Genomic DNA, 24354 nt, shown 5'->3' with positions numbered 1-24354 from the left:
CGTTATGACCGAAACCATTTTGCACCCACATAGCCCCCTGCATCAATTACTGTAAAAAATTTAAATGTATACCATAGCACAGAGGTTTTAGCTAGTCCTTTTAGGTTCCAATTTGATCACAAACAATACTGAACACAGTAGAAATACTGAATCACAATAGCAGACCCAAGATAAATGTACATGAAATCTGCCATAACTAGGAGCTTCCATTGAGCCATACTTTGCTCATTATAGCATAATATCCTTTAGATTTGCACTAATATATTCCCATTTCATATTAATTTTATAATAGAGCCTGAAGGCTCAAATCAGCAACAAACCTTAGTTACCTTACATTCTGTGCAAAAATAACACACCTTACTCCTGTCCTGGCCAATGCTCTCATTAGATTGATGGGAAAGATGAAGTAAGGGTACCATCAAGTTTTTGGTGACTTAAACACATGATGGGCATAACTATGTAATGAAAAATAAGTAAAGATATCAGTGATGTCCTTTAACACTCTTTGAATGATACTTGCACTGAAGCTGCAAAACTCTTCAACACTAATATTTTTCCCTCTCTGCAGGAAAGTACCTCAGACTGCAACAATTTATGATAGTTTAAAAACTGAAATCCTACAGCTGATTGTAGAAATTAGTATGGAGAGGACTTCTAGGCAGATTGTGAGAAGAAAAGTTAGGGGAGTGTTAAAAGCAGTTGGTGTATATATGGCTTTCTGCTGATATCTATACCCAGCCTCACTTCCTCCACCCTGCTCCAGCAAGCAGGGCTAACAGGGTAGTAAACAGTTACTTTATAAATTATCACTTGACCTCTTGAACAAGTGAAAGAACCAGCTTAGTTTTTTTTTTTTTTTAAAGCACTTAGGTATGGCATATATATTCCTTGCTTCTGATGGCTGAGTGATCCTGCAGCGTGGTGTTGGCCCAATGCTCTGTGTCAGAGAATAGAACTGAAGCACCCTGCTCAGGGGCCAGAGGGACAAATAGAAAAAAATTGCAAAATAGTTGGCAGCAGCTCCAGTGGGAAAGGGTGGGGACACAATAGCATGGGAATGTTTTCAAATGAAAACTGAGATTTTACTTTTTTAAGCTTCACTTCTTATTGTAGTAAACAGAATGGACTTAGTTCTTCCACCACAACGTGTCTAAGTAGACAAGAAAAGAGTACTTTTCAAAGGTGGGGTAAAGAAAAATTATTAAAAAATAATATTCTAGAAATCGGCTTTTGACAATTCAGCAATATTTTATTTATTGATTCTTAAGGTGTGTTTTTATAGAACTAAGTTATTCACATGTGACTCAGTGTAGCATAAAAAATATAACCATATGAAAGACATCTTACAGGCAAAACCAGCCAGAAATATGGGAAGAGGCTTGATTTTTCCAAGGACTTCATATGATCTTCTGCTTTCCCCTGGTTAAATCCACATTGCCAGTGCCTGGACTGGGTCCCAGGCTCTCTCCCTGCTCCCACACAGCCACCCCCTTCACAGTTCAGCTCATGACAAATTATGCTGTGCCATTTTATCACTGCTAATTAACAGTCTGTTGTAAGCTGCATTGCCATCAAACTTTCTCACTGAACTCCATACATGCAGAATTCCTCAGGAAAACATGGTTAGCTTTCTCACTGCTTGAGCACCAAAGTCTCTTGTCCAGGCTGGAGTGCAAACTGAGCCCTCTGCACCCAGAGGGATTAGAAAACTACACATCCCATCTACCTCATATGCTTTGCAGCTGATGGCAACCTTCCAACACATAGAATGTTGGTGCCTTTTAAAAAAAATAAGAGGTATCAAAATGAATTTTTCTTCCTGGTAACTAACTTGCCATGCTTCCCTTTATGGGATGGGCATTAGAAAAGTGAGATTTTTAAATCATTAATGTGTTAATTATGTCCCTTTTTTCCTATAACCTTCTCAAATAACATGTCAAAAAAGAAGAAGCATCTGATAGCATTCCTTTTTAAATTTAACTTGTTAAGCACAAATTGCCTTGGGTAAGATATGGATGGAGTATCCTATTAGTCTCATTGCAACCAACTGTCTTTGGGAAAACACATCACCATGTGTCCTGCCGAGCCTGCCTGAGGCTCATGCATTTAGTGATGCTGCTCTAAGATCTATCAGATGTGGATGGATCCAAGTCTTTCATCTCACTCCATTCACAGACACTTTTAAAGATTTTATCAGATGAATCTTCTCTTTTTACAACAGACCTGATTTCCTAACCTTTTGAGCATGTCTATCAGTTTATCAGCTATATATGTGACCTAATGGGGAAAGGTAGTATTGTATATCACCTACACTGCTACTTCATCCATCTATAGCAAAGTTATGTGAAGGAAAAACACGGAAAAGTCAGCACTTAATTTGTCAATGATTAAAATAATTTACAAAAGTTGCTCTGTTACATTCTTGGCTTCTCCCCAGGGGTGATGTTGTCTTGGAGCTGGCTCAGTACTACTGTATCAAAATTTTCTACTTTCTGCCTTGCTAAAAAGCAAGCATTAATAAAGTATAATTTTGCCCAGATAAAGGAAAAAGAGGTGAAGGATCAAAAGCAGGACCAACCCTTACTGTATTAGAAACATATATATTTGTCATTAAAATTAATTTAACTAAAGGACTAGATCAAAACTGAGTAGCAGCTGCTCTGTCCTTCATCCTGCCTGTACCACACTCACTCTAGCCATCATCTGAATGGATGGCAAATATGGCATAAAACTGACGTCTAAATTTGTATAAGAAAATTATCTGCTGGACAGTGGATTTTAAAAGCAAATATGTATCATTGATCTAACATTTGACACAAGCCTCACATTACCTGCCAAGTAGCAGAAGGTTGCTTTCCACTCTAAACCCAGGAGTGGTACAGGTCACTGGACATAAGAGAGCAGTGCTGGGAACACACTGCTCTTGGGTGGAGGGATGTTTCCTCCTGTACCCAGGACATCACTGTCAGGAGGAGGGAGGGTAGGGTTGCTCTTACACATTCATTAGTCAGGCATGAAAAGGTCTGGGCCCATGGCAACAACCAAAAAGGCATCAGGAACAACGAAACTTGGCCAGATTGTCTCTTTTGAGCTAAGCCACAAATTGAACTCTTGTGACAGCAACTCTGAATTATCTAACCTCAGCAACATAGCTCAGGGGTGAAGTCAGACAAAACAAAGGCTTCACCCGAAGGACAAAAATTTTAATTATATTCACACAGCAAACACATACAACATTTTTAAAGCAAGTCTTTGCCTTACACATGCGACTCCAGGCCTATCTGCCATGGAACTTTTGAGAAGGTTGCTATTTTCCGTACTCCAGCACTGCAGTCCTTTCAAGCTGCAACTCAAGCTGTTTCGCTTTGCACCAGCCACACACAGGACCACTTGCTCTGAGCAACTGAACGAAAGGTGTGCTTGTTGCTTTTTATCTACATGAAATATTGTTGAACCTTGGGGTCAGACCCTGAGATGAACTGGGAAGCCCTCAATCTCCACACCTGCGTGCAAAGGTCATTTGAAAGCTCCCTTTTACACTCCAAGCTCTCACCGGTTTCAGCCCCTCCTATTCTTTTAACACTTTCACGTTAACGTTGGTTGCGTCTCACCGGATCCAAAACACTGCCGCAAAACGAGCCCCGAGTGAGGTGTCACACCGTGCCGCGGACACGCACGGAGTGTGACGGATCCATTTTCCTCTCCGGGACAAGGACCCGTGCAGACTGCGGGACCCGTGCAGGCTGCGGGACCCCAGCACCTGCTCCCGGACTCCCTCGGGCTGGCTGGTCCGCTGACCCCCGCTCCCCGCCCCGCCGGGACTCCCTGTGGGACAACCCACCCCCACTCCCCCGCCAGCTCCGCGGAGCGCAACCCAAGGTGCAAGGGCAGGGGGCGGAGGGTCCCGATCCTGGTCCCAGCCCCGCTGGGGGAGGTGCGGAGCGGGCGGGACTGTCCTCCCGGCGGGGTGGCGGAGAGCGGGGCGGGCCCGGGCCCAGCCCCTCGCCGCAGCCCCACTCGGCGGCGCTGGCCGCTCCCGCTCCCCCCGCCCGGGCTCTTTGTAGGCGAATGCCGGGGGGGGGCCGCTGCACTATGTCCTCCCCCAAGAACGGCTTCTACCGGCAGGAGATCACTAAGACCCTCTGGGAAGTGCGGGACCGCTACCTGGACCTTCAGCCGGTGGGCTCCGGCGCCTACGGAGCCGTCTGGTGAGTGGGACGAGGTGGGGCAGGGCGGCCCCGGGAGGTGCCGCGGTGGCCCCTGCCCCGGGCCGGGGGAACGCGGCCCGGCCCTCTCTGACCAACTTTTCCCGGCTGTGCTGCCGGGCTCTACGAGGGCTGAGGGGGGCGGCCTCGCTGCCCACCTGGTCCCCGCCGAGCCGGGAGGAGGGCTGTGCCGCCGGGGGAGCCCGGAACGGGCTGGCCAGCCGTGCCTACGCTGGTCTCATGCCTCTCCTCGTTCCTGGAGCAAGCACAGCCCTCGGCCCCAGCCCTGACCGGGAACCGAGACCCAGCCCGCGGCTCCTCGGAGCGGCAGCGTCATCAAATCCCGGAGTGTTAGCCCTGAGGACGGGACACCTGGCTGATGTTTGTGTGTGGGATGTTTGTTGGGGGGTTGTGGGACTATTTATTTGGTTTAGGTTGGGGTTTTGGGGTTGTGTTTGGTTGGTTGTTTAGGTTTTTTTGTTTGGGTTTGTTTTGGTTTGGTTTTTTGTTTGTTTTGGGTTTTTTTGGGGGGGTAAAGGGGGAAGGATTGTTGCTTTTTTTTTTTTTTCCTCCCCAGCTGTTCCTCTTTAAAGCTTTTTAAAATTGGTCACTTTTCATCATAGGGCCTGGCAGCCTTTTAAACGAATGGGATTAAGTGCTAACAGCTGCCAGTGAGGTGTTTTGTGGGGGTGGTCTCGCCCCTCGGCACGGGGAGCCCAGGCAGGCAGCGCTGGGCAGGATGCGGCCGCTCCTGTGCCGGGAGGGGAGGGGGGGGATGTTGCCGTCTCGCTTCAGTCCTGGCTCACCAAACTCTCCCTTGACCCTTAAAGCTCAGCCATCGATGGAAGAAGTGGGACCAAAGTGGCCATTAAGAAGTTGTATCGCCCGTTCCAGTCTGAACTCTTTGCCAAACGAGCCTACCGAGAGCTACGCCTCCTGAAACACATGAAGCATGAAAACGTGAGTTGGATTGGTACCAGATATTCCTTCTCCCCTCCCAAGCCTACACACCCTAAGAACAAAGAAAATATGTAGATTTGGAGAAAGTAAATATGTAGCTGAATGGAATTCAGGAATCTTTCAGGCTGCCTGTCACCTGTCCTTTATCTAGAAACGTCAGTTTAGAAAAAACTAGAATATCCTGTAGGAAACACAGGATAGGAAAGACCTTTTCCAGGTAGGAAACACTGGGTGGGGAAGGTTAAAGCCATGGTAGAATTTGTGCTCAAAGCTAGTGAGAGAGATTAAGGACCAGAAATTACAATTTCCATCACCTCATTCCTGTGAGGCACAGGAAAATGCAGGGTATAGGTCTGGGTCTGTGCCTGCATGTCTCAGGTGGTTAGCATATCTTTTTTTTCAGAACTTGCATGAAGATGGCTATGATACATAGGTGTATCTTTGGGGAGGATTTTCCTATTTTCCTATTTTATTTTATTTTTTTAATCATTCCTGAAGCATTTGAAAGTGCTGGGCTTATACTAATGTGAAACAGCAAAAGTTCATAAATTACTAAATTGCTTTATTGGGAAGCAGAGAATAAGATACAAAGCTCTCTATGGATTCCCATGTAATATGGAAGAATAGCTGTAGGAAGAGGTGCTGAGAGTGTCATTGAGATAAAGATACAGAGTCCCAAGAGTGCACACTGGCTCAAGAAAAATAAAAGAAGGATAAATAATAGAGGAGAGATTTTTCTACTATTATTGTGGAACCAAAGCATGGACTGCAGATGAGAAGGTCCCCAGGTGGGCGTGGAGGATCACAATAGTGACTTTAAATGCTGTTCATTGTGAATGTGTGTGGAAGAATAGACTTTGGAGGGAGTTAAAGTGTTGCATAAGAATATGGTTAAAGTGTTAATAATGAGGCAGATTAGAGCATAGCTCCATTCAGATGGCCTTCAAGGGAAAATAAGAGGACAAAAGTGAGGATAAGAGAAACTGGCAATAATGATAGCCAGTGGTTGCCATTTAATGTTATCAACACTATGAGTACCAACAATATCCAGGTTGGTTCAGTTGAAGAATAATCTGTGGAATATCCTGACTGGCCATTAAAAATAAAAAAAAAAGACCTTTTTGTACACTTCAGAACCTGTGTGCCTTTTAACATTTTAGTCTGAATCTTTAAATATATTTGATAATTTTATTTGATGTCACCCTGGAAGTAGCTGCTTCGTAACCACTGCTATATATGTTAAATAATTAATGTTTGCAGGGAATTTCTGTGTCATGCATGGACTTTTATACTCTCAGCATTTTCTTTACTCAACATTTGGGAGCAGAGCAGCTTGTGCTGTTGCCAAACTCCTAACTGTGTCCAGAATTTGGAGATTATTTTTCTTCTGTTTCCCAGAATATCTGTTGGGTAGCATTTTCCACTCCTAGGAGTTTTTATGCAGTTTTATCCCTTCAGGATAATACTCTGGAACCCCTCCATAGACTCATTTGATAATTAAAGAGTCTAGAAGAAAATGCTCACTTGGGAACATGAACACAACCTGTGAAAGTTATAAATCAATGTATGTGAAGGAAGGGAAAAATTTGCAGTCATAGGAAAGAGTTTGAACAACGTAAAGAAGAATCTGGTGTATGTATTAAGGAAAAGTTTCATCATTAATATGTTATCTACTAATTAGAAAACAAAGACTGAATGTATGATCCTGCAGGGATTCGTGAGCACCATGGAGGCACAAGATGACTACTCCACCCCTCCTTGATGAGGCTGTTTCATGGCAATACATCCCAAGAGAATTTCCATCCACCCTCCCAGCCTCACATGCTTCTGTCAGTCATTTTACCCACTGTGAATTAGCAATAGCAACACGTTTTAGGATTTCTAGTCCCTGTGCTGATCTCAGGATACTCCTTTAGCTGCTCCACCTATCCAAAATTAAACTGGAGTGATAGTATCACTCCTCATGATACAAAATTTTCAACAAAATTTTGAGCTACTACCCTTTTGCTTCTTTTTTGCCTGTTTCCACCAAAGGATGGGTTTACAGGCACATAGTAAGGGCATTTCCTGTTCATATCAGCAGTCCACAGTATGCTTTGCACACCTTTAATGATATGTACAGTAGTGGCAGGACAGTTGCCTGTTCTCTGTTATTGTAGCTCCTGTGGGTCTGGCTATGGAGTTATGAGTGTATCCCACTCAGGTGGGTGTAAATCTGCTTATAACAGGAATTAGTAGAACAGAACAGTGATTGAAATACCTCCCCTGATTTTTTTGCTAACCATTATAGTATACTTCTATAAAACAGCAGTTATCTTAAATTTCTGGCTGTACTATAAATGCAACTGCTATTAAAAATAATAAAACTGAAGTGATTGCTCCAAAGACCACATTAAATAGGATGCCCCTGTTATCCCTGTCTTGAGTGTTGATAGTCTAAGGGGATGTTGTGTGCGATATGTGGTCTAAGGGTGTTACCACTAAGGATTAGATTTGGGATACTCTTGTAGTATTGCACTACTCTACCAGTGTAAATCTTGCTTTTTTACTATTGCAGGACATCAAGGTTCTGTTTATTTGACAGTTAAAATTATATCAAATTCATACTTCAGATCTGTTTTTCTTTCAGAATTCTGTAATCATGATGCATTTGTATTACAGAGAGAATGTGATGTTTTGTTTATTTCTCTGTGATTACCTCTTGGTGGACTCTCTCTGCCCTTCATAGCTTTTGGGGAAGTGTTGTGTCAAGCATGTAGCAATACATTATCTATACAATCTATATTATACTAATAATTTAAACTTATGCTGAATTATGGAATAAGTTGCAATGGTGTTACAGTGTTAAAAATAGCATCTCTGATCCTTCATCAAGGTATCAGAATATACCATTAAACCTGTGCTACAGCGATACAGTTCATCAACATGCCATGCTTAAGTGAAGAAAATGCAGGAAAACTTCTGCTTAATAATCCTGGATGACCTCCCTTATAGACCCATTGAGGAATATGCTCCTCTCCTTAATGTGGAAGGGTTATAGAATGATCATGAGTCCTGTAAAAATAAATTTAGGCATAATCCTACTGAATTTTACCAGAACTGTATTTTAACTTGTAAGGAAGCTAATTCACAGGTCAATTTGCTTGTCTATTTAGGCATTTTCAGGAGGAGGTAACTGGCTGCTGCTATGACCATCTTTCATTATGTGTGCAGGCTTTGGTTCTCCCTAATGGCTCTCAAGAAGGACATTATTTAAATGTACTGAGTATTTCTGTATAAACCATAAAAACTTGGTGGCATGGCACTTCTCATCAACCCTTTGCAAACAAATCCAGATGAGAAATGGTGTTGAATATCGTGGGACAGAGGCTGTGTATGAAGAAGATGAGACCTGGCTGTTAGGAGATAAGTCCCTGTCTTTAATGGCACTGATACAACTTTTTTTTTTTTTTTTTTTACTGGTATGCCTTTTATTTTAAGAGGATCTGGGATGTTTCTCAAACATCTTAAGCTACTTCTGCTGCCTCAGAAACAGTGCAACCCAGATCAGCTCCTCAGTCATTGCCAAAAAGAAAAGGTAGCTGCCAAAAAGTAAAGTTTCCAGCAGGATAGGCTGCTGGATCACTCTGTAGCTACATAAACAGGTACTCTGGCACAAGAAGGGGAATGGTGTGAAAATGAGAAATAAAACCAGCTAATGGAGAGTGAAGAAAGTGCTGTTTGGGGGCTTATTTTTTTCTTCATTTGTTTAAGCGAGCTTGAATAATGCTCCAGCTAACTCATCACACTACAGCCTTGGCAAATCTTGATAATTTCTTTGGCATCTGCTGCATCTGGTATGGAAGAGCAGACTGTTTACCTTTAGGAAAATTTTTTTCAGCAGTGCTGCTTTTGTTCCCTATTTTTTTTCTATTTTGAGATTAGTTAAAGTGAGGACCTCTAAATCAGTCTGTTACGGCTCTGACTTGAAACCAAAACCAGTGAAAATGCAGCCAGTGTACTGGCTTTGGCTACCATATTTTCATAGCTCTGCTTTGTATTCTGAAGTTAATGGAGATGTCTGTGTGTGCAAAGGTAAACCCAGAGAAGTAAGCAGAAGTGCAAAACTATTTGTTTCATTTGGCAAGTAACTTGGATTTTATTATACATTTGGACTGGAAGTGATACCCAGATACCCAGTTTTGCTGAAGCAACTGCACACTGACTCATACTGGTCCAGTCCCAGTGCCCTCCTTGTCTCCCAGTTTGCTAGCAGAAGTTTTGGGAGTTTCCAGCAGGAGGGCAAAGCAGCTGGTGAGAGGCATGGCACTGGGGGGAGGGAAAGGAAAGCAGCAGCTTGTGCTGAAGTCTTGTGTCAGAACAGAGTGTGGATTTTGTGTAAGTGTGGCACATTCACGTGTGTGTCCATGTGTGTATACCTGAATATATAAGCACACATGGGAATTCTGATGCAAATCTACAAACTTAAATTCTGAATGTGTTTCTGGCATAACATTTTTGACAAATGCCCTTTAAACATTTCTTTGGTCAGTTAATATTATACAGATGTTTTCCCTTCCTGGAAACCCTGTATGTAGGAGGCAAGAGCAGTATTTGTTTAAAGGTACTCTATTATGCTCTCATTCATTGCTCTGAGTGGAAATTATTCCCTGGTGTATTCCTACATCTGAAGGCCAGTGTGTGTTTTGTATTATAAGAACCAAGTAGCTTTTTTTCTCCCCCCTTTGGAAGGAACGTGAGTATCCAACAAACACTGAATTGTCTCTCTCTCTCTCCAGTTACATTTCTGAGGATGATGCAGACCTTTACATTTAGGTTAGCTAAGATTTAATTCTGCTGACTTCTTGATTTAGAAAAAAACTGGGGCTTTTTATTTATACTTGCACAGTATCAGCCAAGGGAAGAGTTTATTCCAGAGCAAATAGTGAGGAATTCTATATTCTTTCCTGAGAAAATCTTAAAACTGCCACCTTTAGCAGTTCATGACATGAACACAAGCCTGACATGAGCACTGGAAGAGCAGCAGCCTCTGCAGTTGTACCAATCAGACCAATAAGGGAGTTGTAGATAAGTGAAAGCTGTACAGGTAAAAGCATTGCTGTGTTAGAAGAGATTTTCTGCAGCAAGTCTTTCAGGACTGTACCAGCTAAAAATTCACATCATTTGGGTACAAAAGTGCCATTAAAGTGCAGTTTAGGAATCTTGGCTGGCAGTGGCAAATCTTCATTTGGGTCCTTAGGAAATGAAAAATGCAGTTGTAGCTGGATGGTTTATTGCTGTTAAAAGGTTTTATGGAAGAAACAATCCTGGATGGTTTTTGGCAGTCTGAAAGCTGAGCACAGCTGGGGAGCTAATAGGACACCAGCATTGCTTGCTTTGGTACTCAAAAGCCAATAAATAAACATAGTGCTTTCTGTTGTCACTTATGTTTATTTTCACAAAGCTGCCTAATAGGTGTTTTATGTAGGCTGGGCTTGAGCTGGTAGCCATTTATTTACATCCCAGCCTTGGGTACTGCTAAGGCAGACTGATTAAAGGTAAGGGAGACGTAAATAAGGAAGACAGCACTGAAACCCGAACCTTCTCTTTGGATTGCCACCCAATCCAGCGATTAAGATGTGTTTGTTCAGAGGATTATCAACTGTCCAGTGTTATGTATGGGTCCTTTGAAAGGAGAATGTGGTGACGCTTGTGGGTGTAGCTCCTGCCTGCCTGCCAGTGTACTGACCAGCAGGAGAAAAGGCAAGGGGCATCTCTCCTGCTTGTCTCAGTAAGCAGTGAGGAAGGGAGGTGGCTGTTGTGCAAGCCTTGTGTGTGGATAGTTAAAATTTTTTAAAGATTGAGACTTTGTCATATGGGAAATGGATGCAGGTGCCCTGTGGTGTGGTACAGCACAGAAGCATGAAGTCGAAGCCACCCTGCAGAAGATTTAATGCAGCATAATATGTAGTTCAGTGCACCCCACCAGGGATCTGTCTCAAAAAATATACTTGCATTAGTTGCTTGAGTGCCAAAGCCACTCAGCTTCACTGTGTTTTCATGCATAACATCCACAAGAGAAAGCAGTATTCACTGCATAAGAGACATAACCTACATTGCTTATTAATTTGTACAAGATCTGAGTCTTTTGTTGATGAGCTGCTGCTTACATCAGAAACATTCCTTTACAGAAATGAAGTGGAACAATCCTTGAATAAAAGTGCTTCTTGAAAATGTAGAGGAGGACAGAGATGAGGAGTTCTTTGCTGTTGTGCTCCACTCATGGAACAGTGTTTGGAAAAGGAAGGAGATGTGAAGTGACAGAAAACACTTTACCAACACAAAGCTGTTATTTAGTTATGGACAATAGTTACATGGTCAGTGTGGTCAGTATAACTCTTGGGAGGGTGGAAGGGTGTGGTGGGACATACAGTAGGAATAAGAAAGCTAGAGACAGAGCCCTGCCTCCCCTCCCCCCCCCCCCCCAACCTGGCTTCATTGTGAAGAGGCAAAATCAAGTAAGTAAATACATTGAGTGAAATCATAACCATGGAAAGCAAGTGAGATCAGTAGATGGGTAGTTCTGCTATTAATGTGGTTTTGATTTGCAGGAAGGTGGGAGAGGCACAGTATCACATTCTATCTCCAAGATACAACCAAGGAAACTACTTCAGTGAAGGCTTCAGAAATCCTGGCTCATTTTCAGTCTGACAAGTAGTAGGAAACAAGGTGCATCCTTTGTTGGCTAATTAATTTTAAAAGTTGCCTTTTTGTAGAGTTAGTGGAAGGAAAAAAATGAGATCCTGAAAGGGCAGTGCTGCTGCTGTTTCCACGGCTCCTTTTCATGGCCATCATTGAGTGCACTGGGTTCATTCCTTGGCTGTGCTTTCATCTCTGATAATATCAGAAAGTGTGCTGAATTAATACACAAAGAGAGCTACAGAAGGTTTCACAGATACCTCAGTGACTTTTCATAAAGGTTACCCTATGAAAAATAAGTTCTATACGGTGTCTTACTCTTGTGCTGGAATATTATCTTTAGGTATTGTGATTTTTATTTTTTTTTATTTTATTTTTACAAATACTGTATTTAATTGAGAGCATTTCAGACAGACACAGGATTTTCCATTATATTATGGAAGAGGGAGTTTCCTACAGTCATCCGGTTCTTTTCCTTTTCCGGTAGAAATTGATGGAATTGTATCTTCCTCTGAGGATTTATTTTATCCTGTACCCTCTTGTGCTTAATGTATCTCCAGAAAGATGTGACCTAAATGGAAATTCTAATAACTGTTCCAGTACAGGAAAATCATCCCAAACCACAATTATTAGATAAAGATCACAGAGGAAAAGGAAATGGGTCCCTCGTTTTTATTTTTAAATTGCTCAACTTTTAGCCAAACTTACCACTTTGGACACTAAAATGTATTTCAGGATTTTTAGAAAGCTGAAGAAAGAGGAAACAAAGTATTGTGAAATCCTTAGCATGTTAAAAAGAGGTTTGGGGTTTATTATTCACTTCAAGAGGAGCTGAGTATTGCTCTCAGGGTATTTACTGCAGAGGATTTGCAGCAACGATAAGGTGGTCCCCATCTTTTTTTTAACTTTACCTCAGAAGTAGTGTATATTGTGTATCAGCAGCATTAGGTGACTGTGAGGAATGAAGTAGTTTAGTGTTACTGAACTTCAGCAAGTGTGGTTTTAGGTTGGTATGTTCTTTATGGAAGCATTTTCTCCAAGCTCACATGTTTCACAGTGGGTGCCTGGTAGCTCCCTGGCACACAGAGGGATGCAGTACAGCAGCCACATTATTTCATTCTCTGCTTTGCCCCTTCTTTTTACAGTGATGTCCCAGTGTATCTATCAATGCTACATTAAAATGTGATGGAGTTAGTTTCCTATGGTTTTTGTTTAGATAAATGAAGGCATGGAAAAACCTCCTTGAGGAGAAGAAGCAGGACTTTTAAAAAAGTAGGGCTTAATATGGAAAGAAGTGCATATTGGATAAATTTACTGTTAAAACATTAGCTTCCTTTTTAATACTGAAATCTGTGGAGAGCACACAACTTTTCAGGCTGCATATGCTCTGTCTTTGTGTGTGTATGTATTCATGCTGCCTTGGGAAATGCCTGTAGAGCTGCATTATGCTCCATTGTTGTCATGTACATCTTCCTAATCCCACTCACCTCCCTTTTTCTCCCTGCCTCCTCAAAGAAAAGGAAAACCTTATGTAAAACTGTTATGCAAAAAAATAATTAAAAAAAATTCTTGCTCTAATGTTAGCACTGAAGGTATTACTTCAAATGCAAACCATATTCTCTGTGAGTTTAATTATTATTTTATGGATGTTATATTCTTCTTCAACTAGTTTCATATTAACAGTCCTTGGGAAAATACTATTAATGATTTTTTCAGAGATATACATGGCTACAAAGAAATAGTTGTAATTTTCTGTCTTCGTCTTTATTAGTTTTCCAGTCTTGTTCACCAGTATGACATTTTGATAATATCCAGGCTAACTCTAGTGGTTCTCCCTCAATGTGGAAAAGATAAAAATATGTGCAGTGAGGATTTCATCACACTTGGGGATTTTTATTTAAAGCTTTAAATTAAGGAAGTTGCCTTTCTTTTCTTGCATTTCCGCCCTTCATTTCTGCTCTTGCTTCTCTTTGTTTTCACATGCTTTTTTAAAAAAGAACTCTGTCTTATGCAGCAATTCAGACATAGTAGTAATGTCCATAAAACATCTGGATTGTTATCAAAGTGGATTTTCCAGTCTTTCATTTAGTACTTCAGTAGTAACATCAGATGATGTAATATGCTGTTACCTCTGGTTTCTTTCACAGTTTCTAATTGTGTACTGTTTAATATGATGTACAATCTGATGTCTTCAACTTGTATGGCCATAGAGATAGGCCTGCACAAGGTTTGAAAGGTGATCAGTCTTTTAGCTTGCTGTCCAGCAAACCCCAGCACACATCCATCAACATGATAGCCTGTGCCTGGGAAGCATTAGGATCAGACCAGGGCTTGGGAGGCTTCTTCCCAGCAGACAGAAATAGTCTTCTATTAGTAGTAGAAGTAGAAAAGAAGCAACTCCAAAAGCCTGTGCTGTTTATGCAGTGCGTTCATTAAGCAGCATCTGAACTGAGACCAGGCTTTACACAATTCCAGATAGATCTTTTTGAACATCAAAGTCTGCATATTTAGTTTTCTGGTGTTTATTGGGCTTGAGAGAAGCATTGGCAGTTCCCATAATATGTCCAGTCAGTTGGTGTAGTTCTGCTTAAAACCATACTGGTAGGAAACACTGCAGTGGGAAATCTGTTTTACTAGTGTATTGTTTATCTGTTGGTGATAGAATGGTTTTGTTTGACAAAAGATACTCTGAAGGAGAACCTAAGGTATAAGCCATAGTAAGTCATATTAAGCTCTTTATAATTTCCGTTAAAAAAAGTCTGGTTCTAGTTTCTTCTCCATACTCCTAAGGACATCTATGTACCTAAGTTATCCTGGTACTGAAATTAAAAGAATGTTCTTCATTGACAGGCAGCAGGCCCACCTAGCTGAACAGCACTTGTGACTGCTTCAGGTTATAAACTGAATTGTCAGGTTTATTTTCAACACTTCAGTGATTCAAGATGAAAAATGCTCTCTTGCATAAAACTGTTAGCCTCTGAACTTTTTGTTCAAGTAAATATGTGGGGTTTTGAAATTTTTTATCACAGGATCAAACAGCCCACAGAGTTATAAAATTTAACACAAATCCTCGTATTGCTATTCACTACTTTATCTTCTTTCTGCCATCTCTATATGTGCAGCTAATGTCTCACTGTGGTTTTGGTTATATTTTTTCCACTTACTATGCAGTTTGGTTATTTTTGTGTGTGTGAATCAGTGTTAATACATCAAGTTTTTTCTATCTCTTCTCCTATATTTTTAGGTCATTGGAATACTGGATGTGTTCACACCAGATGTAACCCTGGAGAAGTTTAATGACTTGTAAGTTCTGAGTTGTTAGTTTGGGAGCAGGGCATTGCTGCTTGTGTGGGAGGAAGGGGTATTGCTTTTTAAAATGGAGAACTCTCAAATTGTTGCTTCATGGATTTTTTTCTGAATTTCATCTTTGTCATGGGTTAACACTGGCCTGGCAATTAGAGTGAATGACAGATCCTTGATAAAGGAAGGAGAGAGAATAAAGGAGAGAGTTGGAAACATGGGTTGGAAACTGAACTACACAGCTTTAATGAAGCAGTAATGATAAAAAGGAAAAACTAATAAATATGTACAAATATACAGGAAAATGGATACCACATTCCTCCCCCTTTTTCCCCCAATAACTCTCACATCACCACCAAGGCTGCAGGGCAGCCCTAGGAAAGTCCAGGCTGGACTCCTGGAGTTGGCAGCAGTCAGGAGCTGGAGGCAGGAACACACAGATTCAGGCTGGTATGGATCAGGACCACAGGCAGATGAATGGATGGAATCCTCCCAGGATGCCAAAGCAAACAGGGACTGGCAAAGAAGAGGAGGAAGGGAAAGGGTTTTACCCTTGTGATCCCTCAAATTTATTCTGAGTATGAGGTGTATGGGATGGAATACTCTGGTCAATTTTGGTAATTTATCTTGTCTGCTCCTCCCTGAAGGAGGGCTGCAGGTGTGACCTCTACTCCTTTTCTCTTTCCAGAGGGCAAAATGTTCCTCAGAACTGAGCAGTGTCCTTGGTTCTGCACACCAGTCTCTAGCTGTAACTATAAACGTTCAGCATTATTCCTAGGAGCAGACACTGACTGAGAAACTTGCTGTTAATTTCAACAAGCACAGCTACTTACAAGAGTCTTAGCTGAAAGCAAAATTACAAGACAGAAAACTACCTTTATCCTGACCCAGATCAGGACAATCTTAATATAAATTTATGTGCAACTTCAAAATTGGTAGGCCGTGGTTTTCAGCTTGTCATTAGAAACAGTTATCTGGCAAGGTGTGTTCTTTTTCAGCCCTTGGTAAAAGTCAGTTTGGTGGATTCCCTGATCCACCTATCAGGTACTGATTTCTTAAGGCCCTGGTTGCCCAAATGATAGGAGGGTTCTTAACCTAAACAAGTAGACTGAAAATTTTGCCTGGTACATTACACATCTCTGGTGTGATCCACCTTAATTCAAGGATTAATTCAGAACTGCTAATGCTGCTGAATTTTCTCATGGTTATCTGCACTGTGGTTTGGTATTCTCCCTGACTGTTTCCCCAGTCCAGTGATCCAAACAACACAGGCTATAGATCAGTTCTAGCACCAGGCATGTACATGTCTCTGATCTTTTGGCAGTATCACAGAAATCACAAGATATTTAGCACGTCTGGTGTTTTTGTGAATCCTGCTGCAATTCTTGTGAATTAGAGTCATCAAAGAAACAGTCCTCAAAAGTCCTGTTGGGCTTAATGTAGATTTCAACTTATATTAGTTTACAGTCTGTTCTGGCTTTTATCTGATGTAGCTATGATTTGAAAACAACATTGCATATTTAAATGTTAATGCAGAAAGTTATCTGACAGGAAAATGTACAGAAAACATGGTCTGTGTGTTCATAATGATGACTTTGGCCAAAATTAACATTGAACCGAAAAGGATGTTGTCCATATTGCCTATTGTGCAGCAATACATATGTAATGTGTACATGCTATGTGTTACATATGTGCTAGCATATGTAATAAAATGCACATGTAAATTATTTGCATTCAAGCTCCTGGTTTTAAATGGAACCCTAAAATAATACAGAACGTTTTGGACATGCAAGTAGGAAGGATGTTTTTATAACTGAAATTGCAACAGGTAAACCTATGGGAAAATTTGTTTTCAAGACTTTGTGCCATCTGAGTTGAGCAGAGGTAGATGTGTGTATGTTTAAAACAAAAGTGGAGAAACAGCTTTTGTTAATTAAGGTAAATGGGTTATTTAAGGGTGACTTTCTTTCTGCTGATTAGTTGTGAGACATTGTCTGTAGTTTATTGTATAAAGATCAAATTCAGCTGGTTTGTGGCTAGAAGCAGCAGAAGCAAGGTGAGTGTTTCACCTTGAGACTGTCTCTGAGATTCTTTGGTCTTGTTAGAGACCTGGGGTTTCTTAGCTGACTTGTAGGCCTCCTGTCCAGAGGGGAGGATGCTCCTACTCCCCACTCTGCTCTCCTCATCCTCCAGCATTCCATCTAACAAGGACCTAATACAGAGGCCCATCCACTTCATGCAGGAACAGTTGTTTTCCTGCCCAATACCTGTGTTCAGCTTCTTTCAGTCTCAGAAGTTTGGCTGTTTGAAATGCTGTACAAAATCCAAAATGCATAAATCTTTACCAATTTAAGTACTATTCTACCAGTTGTTTTTCACTCCATCTGTATTCCTTGCATTGTCAGTGTTTACCTCATATACAGTGTTCCAGAATGGGCTGGTGCTCTTCATTCTGTAAGGAGTTACAGAATTAATTAAATTGCTTATCTTATCTATCTGTGAATGCTGGGACCCCAAATCTTGATCCCCAAAGTCATGGGGAAAAAACCGTGATACCTAGGAGATGCTGAAAATACTACCTATAACTCCTAGTGATTAGGTCAGTGTCCCATCTCCCTTATGACTCTATATTAAATTTCTGTGTTGTTTATCATTATAATTCTAAGAGATTAAAGGAAGTTTTCATACAGACTGAATAGTAGAAGCCAACAGGATTATATTTTCCATATTTTAACTGGGGAAAACTCATTTAAGTCTAAATAATAAAATTTGTAGCTATGAGACAATGATCTCATCTAATGTTTTCCTTCATGAAAATGCACCTGCTCATCCTTATAAGAAAAGACAAACCAATGACAATATCCTCAGGTGCCATGATGATGAATTTTTTTTGTTGTTGAAAAGAATTATAATTTAATATTGTCACTGAACCATAATGTACAATTATGTTTTTATTTATTTGACAAATTGAAGATATTTTGTCTTTTTTTTTTTTTTCCCCCAAGCTACCTTGTCATGCCATTTATGGGAACAGACTTGAGCAAGATAATGAAGCATGAGAAACTAACTGAAGATAGAATCCAGTTCCTGGTATATCAGATGCTGAAAGGCTTAAAGGTTTGCCATTTTTACTATTATTTTGATTTTATCAATCTTTTTCCTAATAAATGAGTATGGAAAGCTATAATTATTTATTTGATTGTAGGATAAAATTTATCTCACCTTGTATAGTAAAAGTAATGACATTCAACACAGCAGTTGTTTTGTGATGATAAATGTTATCTGTGGTTTTTTGTATGATGGTTATGTCTGTGGCTTTTTTCAAGGAAAACAAAGAGATAGTCAGTGAAGATATGTACAGTACATTGATCCAGGGTGACTTTGATTTCCTTATTTGAGTACACCAGGAAGTGCCCTGCTCTGATTTTTAGTTGCTTCCACCCTCAGTAGTGATGGTGGTGCTCCTTTGCCACACCTTGTGCTGTGGCTGGGTGGAGACCATAGAGACAAAGAATCTCTAAATACTGTTGAGTTTAGAGGCAGAACTCTGCTTGACTGGAGCCCTCAGCTATCTCGTCACCTTCAAATTCCTCAAAATTGAAAATGTTTCCATGGCTTACCAAACTGCTTAGACACACTGTTGCTAAGGCACTCTTCATTTTCAAACACTATTAAAAATAAAAAATATCACAGGACAGCATGCTGTTCCTGGACAAGAACATCAGGAACAGTGTACCTAAAATTCCCTTGTCTCTCAGAACTTAACAGCTACAGAAGGACAAGTGAGTTGTTTTACTCTCATCACAAAACTTAGCAAATACACTTTGTTAAGTCCTGCATTATTAATTTCTCCTTAACTCTATCTCCAGTTTTGTGTTCTACATTCAGTAGATTTTCACTCATACAGCCTTTTATGTTTACTAAGTGATTATCCTTCAGTATCCTACAGTTTGCATTTAAATACTGTAATTCCCATTTTACAAATGCAGAAACTAAAGCCAGGTTTGGGCACATTGGCTTTGTTAAAACTACAGGAAATTAACCTCCAATCAGGGCTTTGAATGTGGAGCTACGATTTCAGTTTTGTATTTATTTCCCTAATTACAAATCCATGTCCCAATAAGTGTTTTCTCAAGGACCATATAGATGAAGTGGTCTGTTTATTTGCAGGTAACTAGGAAACAGGTTTCCAGCAGAGGCATGGTATTCACCAGAGATGAAAAACATTATTTGGGCTAATTTTACAGGCAAGCAATATATGAAATTTTAAACAATTAGCTTGAGGTGAGTGTAGTGGAAAGGATAAATAATTTAATTCCAGTGAAATGGCCTAGAAACATATTTTGGTTCTAGTGGCCTAGATTGTCTCACAGAGACCAACAGGAGATTGCTCAGGCACTTTGAAGGTTGACTCTGAAGTCTGTTGGATCAGTAAATTTGGAGGGCAAGGGCATGGCTGATATACATCTGGAGGAAAAATAGCAGGAATTAAAAACTATGTGTTTGGTTAGTGACAAGGTTTGGTAGTGGGGGGCTGCAGGGATGTCTTCTGTGAGAAGACACCAGGAGCTTGCCCCTGTGTCCAACACAGGAGTCCCAGTCAGTGCCAAGGCAGCCCCACCACTGGCTAAACGTGAGCCCATCAGCAGTGTTCATGGCACCTCTGTAATAACATTTAGGGAGGAGTAAAAACCACTGTGCAGCAGCTCTAAGGGAGGAGGGAGAAAATGAGAGTGAAACAGCTCTGCAGCCAGCAGGGTCAGGGAGGAATGAGGAGGTGCTCCAGGTGCCAGAGCAGAGGCACCACCTCAGAGCAGGTGTCCCTGGTGCAGCAAATGGATGTGCCCTGCAGGAAGCTGCAGCCCATGGAGAGCCTGCACTGGAGCAGGTTCCTGGCAGGTTTTGTGGCAAGACTTACTGCCCACAGAGGAACCCACACTGCAGCAGTCTGCTCGTGAAGGACTGCATCTCATGGGAAGGACTCAGGCTGGAGCAATTTGTGGAGGACTGTCTAACGTGGGAGGGACCCCACACTGGAGCAGAGGAAGAGAGTGAAGAGGAAAGAACAGCAGAAACAACACTTGATAAACTAATTACAACCCCAATTCCCCATTTTCCTGCACTGCTCAGGAGGAGGAAGTAAAAGAGACAGGCATGAAGTTGAGCCTGGGAGACATAGAGGGAAGGTGTTCTCAATTTTGGTTTTTATTTCTAACTATCATATTCTGTTATCAGTAGTCACTAAATTAAATTAATTTTCCCCCAAGCCTGGTCTGTTTTGTCCATGATGGTAAATGGTAAGTGATATCCCTGTCTTTGTCTTGACTCATGAGCTTTTCCATAGTATTTTCTCCCGTTGTTCTGCTGAGGATGGGGAATGACAGAGTGGCTTCATGGGCACTTGCTGGCCAGCCAAGGTCAAGCAACCAGAAAGGAAAAGAACAGGAAGTCCTTGATGAAGGCTGCTGTTGCCAGGATTTTATAAAAATGAGGACAGTTCTTGTTTCAGTTGCAAGGCAACCAGCACGAATGTTGAGATGATCTCTGGTCTCTGTAGCTGTTTTAGGTCTTCTATAAGAAGTGGTTCACCTGAATATTTTGCCTCTTCCCCCACATTTTTGAAGAGCACAATTGTACTTACCTCAAAATTACAAGGAAGGAAGTAAGACACTGTTTTTGTATTTGACTTTGATGTTTTGTCATTTCCTATTGCACAGCAAATATTTGAGCACAGTCTTTTCTATATCTGTTCCACTATATTTTAGGTTCTTCTTGAGCCAATTCATCCAGCCTCTCATTTTTATAATGCATATTAATTTTTTGCACCTTTTAACTTTGGACTTTTTTGTTTTTTCCTGGGGTGAAGGGTAGGCAGGGATGATATTAAAGGTGTTGCCTGCAATGTGCATTTGCTCTTTACATAAAGTCTTTATGGTATCTGGATGCATGTTTGGTCAAGGGCAAGAAGGTTGTTAATCGTTTTTGTCACATTGCATGCTTCTGTTGGAACAGCCTGTTTACATGTGACAGCTGAATACATGTAGAAAAAAACCCTGTGCATTAGTGATGTATTATGAAGAGATAAGAGATTTTTGCTAACATCCAAGCCAGTTCCTTTCAGGTTATTTTTTTCTGCATTCTACCTGGAGACTGGTTCTGGATTGGTTGCATACCAAAATGAGCAACAAGATTGATTTAAAATGCATATATAAATTGAGGTCAGTGGAAAGTTCATGCTGAGTTCAGGAAGATTTGTATCAACCCCTCAAATCTTTGTTCTGTGCATCTATATAGTCCTTGCTTGTCAAGTTAGTTTCTGTTCTTGATGTTTCAGTGTCTTCTTTCTATTGAGAATGAAAATACCAATTTCCTTTCTTTGGTGAGCCTTGTAATTTATCAGTATTTAACTTCATCTCTGGCAGTAAAAACAATGCAATTTTACACTGTTTAAAAACAGTGACATGTCTCACCTTTGTCTGTTTCCTAGCCAAGCCTTAGTCTGGCATTAAATCTTATTTAAGTATGAGCTTGCAATTTGGAAGGGCTTTTTTGATTGTTTTTGTTTGACAGAAAAGCTGTGTCAGAGAGTACAGAAGACAAGCTGAATATAAATGTCTTTATGTAGGTGAAAAGAGGCTGGAGCTCCCAGTGCTTTCAGTCTTGGGTCCCTCTTCTGCAGAAGTGCCAGTTGGGTTTGTGTTCCAGAGGCCTGGGGAGGTGGGTGGCAGTCCTGTTTCTTTGTTCCTACAGTATTTGAGAATGGACAGATAGCTCTTGGGCCATACAAACACCCATTAAAGTTTTGTTCCCATAGCCATGGTAATGTTTACCTGCTCTAGTTCTCTCCTTTTGTCATCCCTGTTTACTGTCTCTTTTTTAAAATGTTTGTTATTCTTTTTGTTTCTCTGCTTTCTCTTCTCCCTTTTACTCATTTGCCCTTCAGATTTTCCTTCTCTGCCAACTCACTCCCCATTTTCATTTTGCATGCTGCCTAATTCCCTTTTGTTTTCCTAATTCCCTTTTGATTAACATTTAAATTTGTGTGGGGATTGCATATGCAGACAAGAATGCTTAGAATTTAGACAACTATTGGATAGCTTCCTAATACAATCTGAAGTCAGCATACAAAGATTTATGCATGTTACCAAAAATTGTCTAGAATAATTCACAGAGCATCTTTTGCTCCAGGGCATTTTTCTCACATTGAATAAAATTCTGAGATGAAGTGGTAATAACATTGTGAAGGGTATGTCTGCTCTGGTCTGGATGGTTTTGCCATTTCAAGAGTGAAAAATCTGTCAATAAATGGATAATTTAGTGCTGAGAATCAGTAAGAATAAGATCCCATTTCAGAAGGCTATTGAACTGAAGTGGAAAATTTTCTGAACAAATACTGGCATAGTTCCAGTGCTGCTACCTGTCAGAAGATGATAAAAATCAGTTAAAAGAATGCTACTGTTGTTAAAGAAGCACTCTACAGCACAGTATCAGTACTTCAGCTTACAGAAGGGCTGATGTGTACATTAGCACCAGGAATAAGTGCCATTTCATGTGATCTTAGTACTGTTGTATTAAGAGGAGTGTTTAATAAATATAGGACATCTCCTCAGAGTGTTAACATGATTCTAGTGCTGTAAACACTCATAAAGCTTTCAGTAGGGCAAAAATGCCAACAAAACCATGCTCTGGCCCCCCAGACAGGTGAGATTTACTTTAACTTGGAGGAGTGCAGTCCTTTTAATTGTTGTTTCTGTGTGCCACATCTTTAGGTGAAGAATTGCTGGGTCTGCCAGTTTACAGCAATACCAGCAAAAATAACCTGTAGAATATTTTGAGTACCTCCTCAGGGAAATCAAGAAGCTTCAGTAAGAAGGCATTGAAATGATTTAGAATGCAAGTAGTCATTCTGATATCGTTGCTCAAGATGGCTACTGGCAGAAGTTGTCAGCTTTTTCCTCATTTGTTGGGAGTATAACTACTTACAGATAACTTTTTAAAAGTGTTTCTCCGTTCTGGTCTTTGCTTACAAATGACAGACTTCTGTTTTTTGCATCTGGTTCCTTCCATCTGGATCCACTTCATGCACATCCATGAAAGAAACATTTTGTAGTTTTTCATTTGCCATCGTGGTTTTACAGGCTACATTCTGGGAAGCAACTCTGTGCCCTCAGCCCCTTTTGTCTGCCTCAGGAAATCCTGCCAAGCTCTGTGGCAATTTCTATGGATGATGTTAAACCTTGCATCATCTGTAAATAACATGCAGCAGGACCTGGTGTACTGCAAATGCCAGGTCCTGCCTGGGCTCGGGCACAGTACTGCACCCATGTGGCAGCAGAGCCCTACTGTGGTCTGGATTGGTAAAATTGTAGGCAGAGGTTTAAGGGAAGTGGTATTTTTTTCCTCTCTTTTCAGAACCTGAGGCCACATCTACATCACGTGTAAGAGAGGAAAAAAAATGTCATATTTTTTTTTTGTTCAGGCACAGCTTGAGAAACTCTGCCTTAAACTCAGACCTTTTGCTGCTTAGGTTGTATGTTCAAAAACCTAACTCTGAAATGAACTTTGAATCTGTCTGAAGAAGTTGGCTTTGATCTGTAGCTTTGTTTTCTCTTCCATGGTGCCCTCATCAGGTGGATTATGAGGATCGCTTTGCAGGGGATGCATTTACAAGGTTAATTGCTTATCTTCATGGCTGCTGAAGAAGACAATAAATAGTTGCTGGGGTTATGAAAGTTGCTGGTTACCCTGTAAAATTCAGTGCATCTCTGTGAGAGCACCCTGATTGTCCCTGGTTCCTAGTAGCTGTCCCATTCTTCAGGGTGGAGTAAAATGAAAACTCTCCGGGTGAGGTTGGTGGGATTCACATCTCATCCATCTTTTCTGGAGACTTTTAAAAACACTGTTGTTGTTCTCATGTTGCTTAATGTCAGTAGTATGAGCTGCCATCAATAGTATGGTCTGTGGTGTTCTCAGATCAGTTCCCCACACCTGTATGAACAATACTTGCACAGCCCAGGCTGCTCTTGAAAAGTATCTTCTCAGTTCAGGACAACTTTCTGCATTTCAGTCCTTGCAAAAGAGATGCCTTTCTCTGAGCTAGTTACCACAGGCTCCTTTATTGCCCATGATAAAAACAGTCTCTTTTAGGACATGATTCAGCTGGTGAGAGGCATTGTGTACCTCAGCAGGGAGTATTTGATGGCAGTCATCT

The 24354-nt window shown here is 41.0% G+C and overlaps 1 protein-coding gene across 1 annotated transcript in view; it reads left to right on the top strand.

The window, feature by feature from the left end:
• The first annotated feature begins 3993 nt into the window (after positions 1-3993).
• Positions 3994-24354, top strand: part of MAPK12 (mitogen-activated protein kinase 12) — a 31560-nt gene continuing 11199 nt past the window's right edge. The window contains exons 1-4 of the mRNA XM_030451861.1: positions 3994-4208; positions 5036-5165; positions 15088-15146; positions 18149-18260. Of these exons, the coding sequence (XP_030307721.1) occupies positions 4069-4208; positions 5036-5165; positions 15088-15146; positions 18149-18260 (441 nt within the window). The 5' untranslated portion in view covers positions 3994-4068. The remainder of the gene's footprint in view (positions 4209-5035; positions 5166-15087; positions 15147-18148; positions 18261-24354) is intronic.

Source organism: Calypte anna, chromosome 1 (assembly GCF_003957555.1).
Source record: "Calypte anna isolate BGI_N300 chromosome 1, bCalAnn1_v1.p, whole genome shotgun sequence".
NCBI lineage: Eukaryota > Metazoa > Chordata > Aves > Apodiformes > Trochilidae > Calypte > Calypte anna.
Note: the sequence above shows the minus strand (reverse complement) of the source record. Positions and strands in the feature narration are given on the sequence as shown.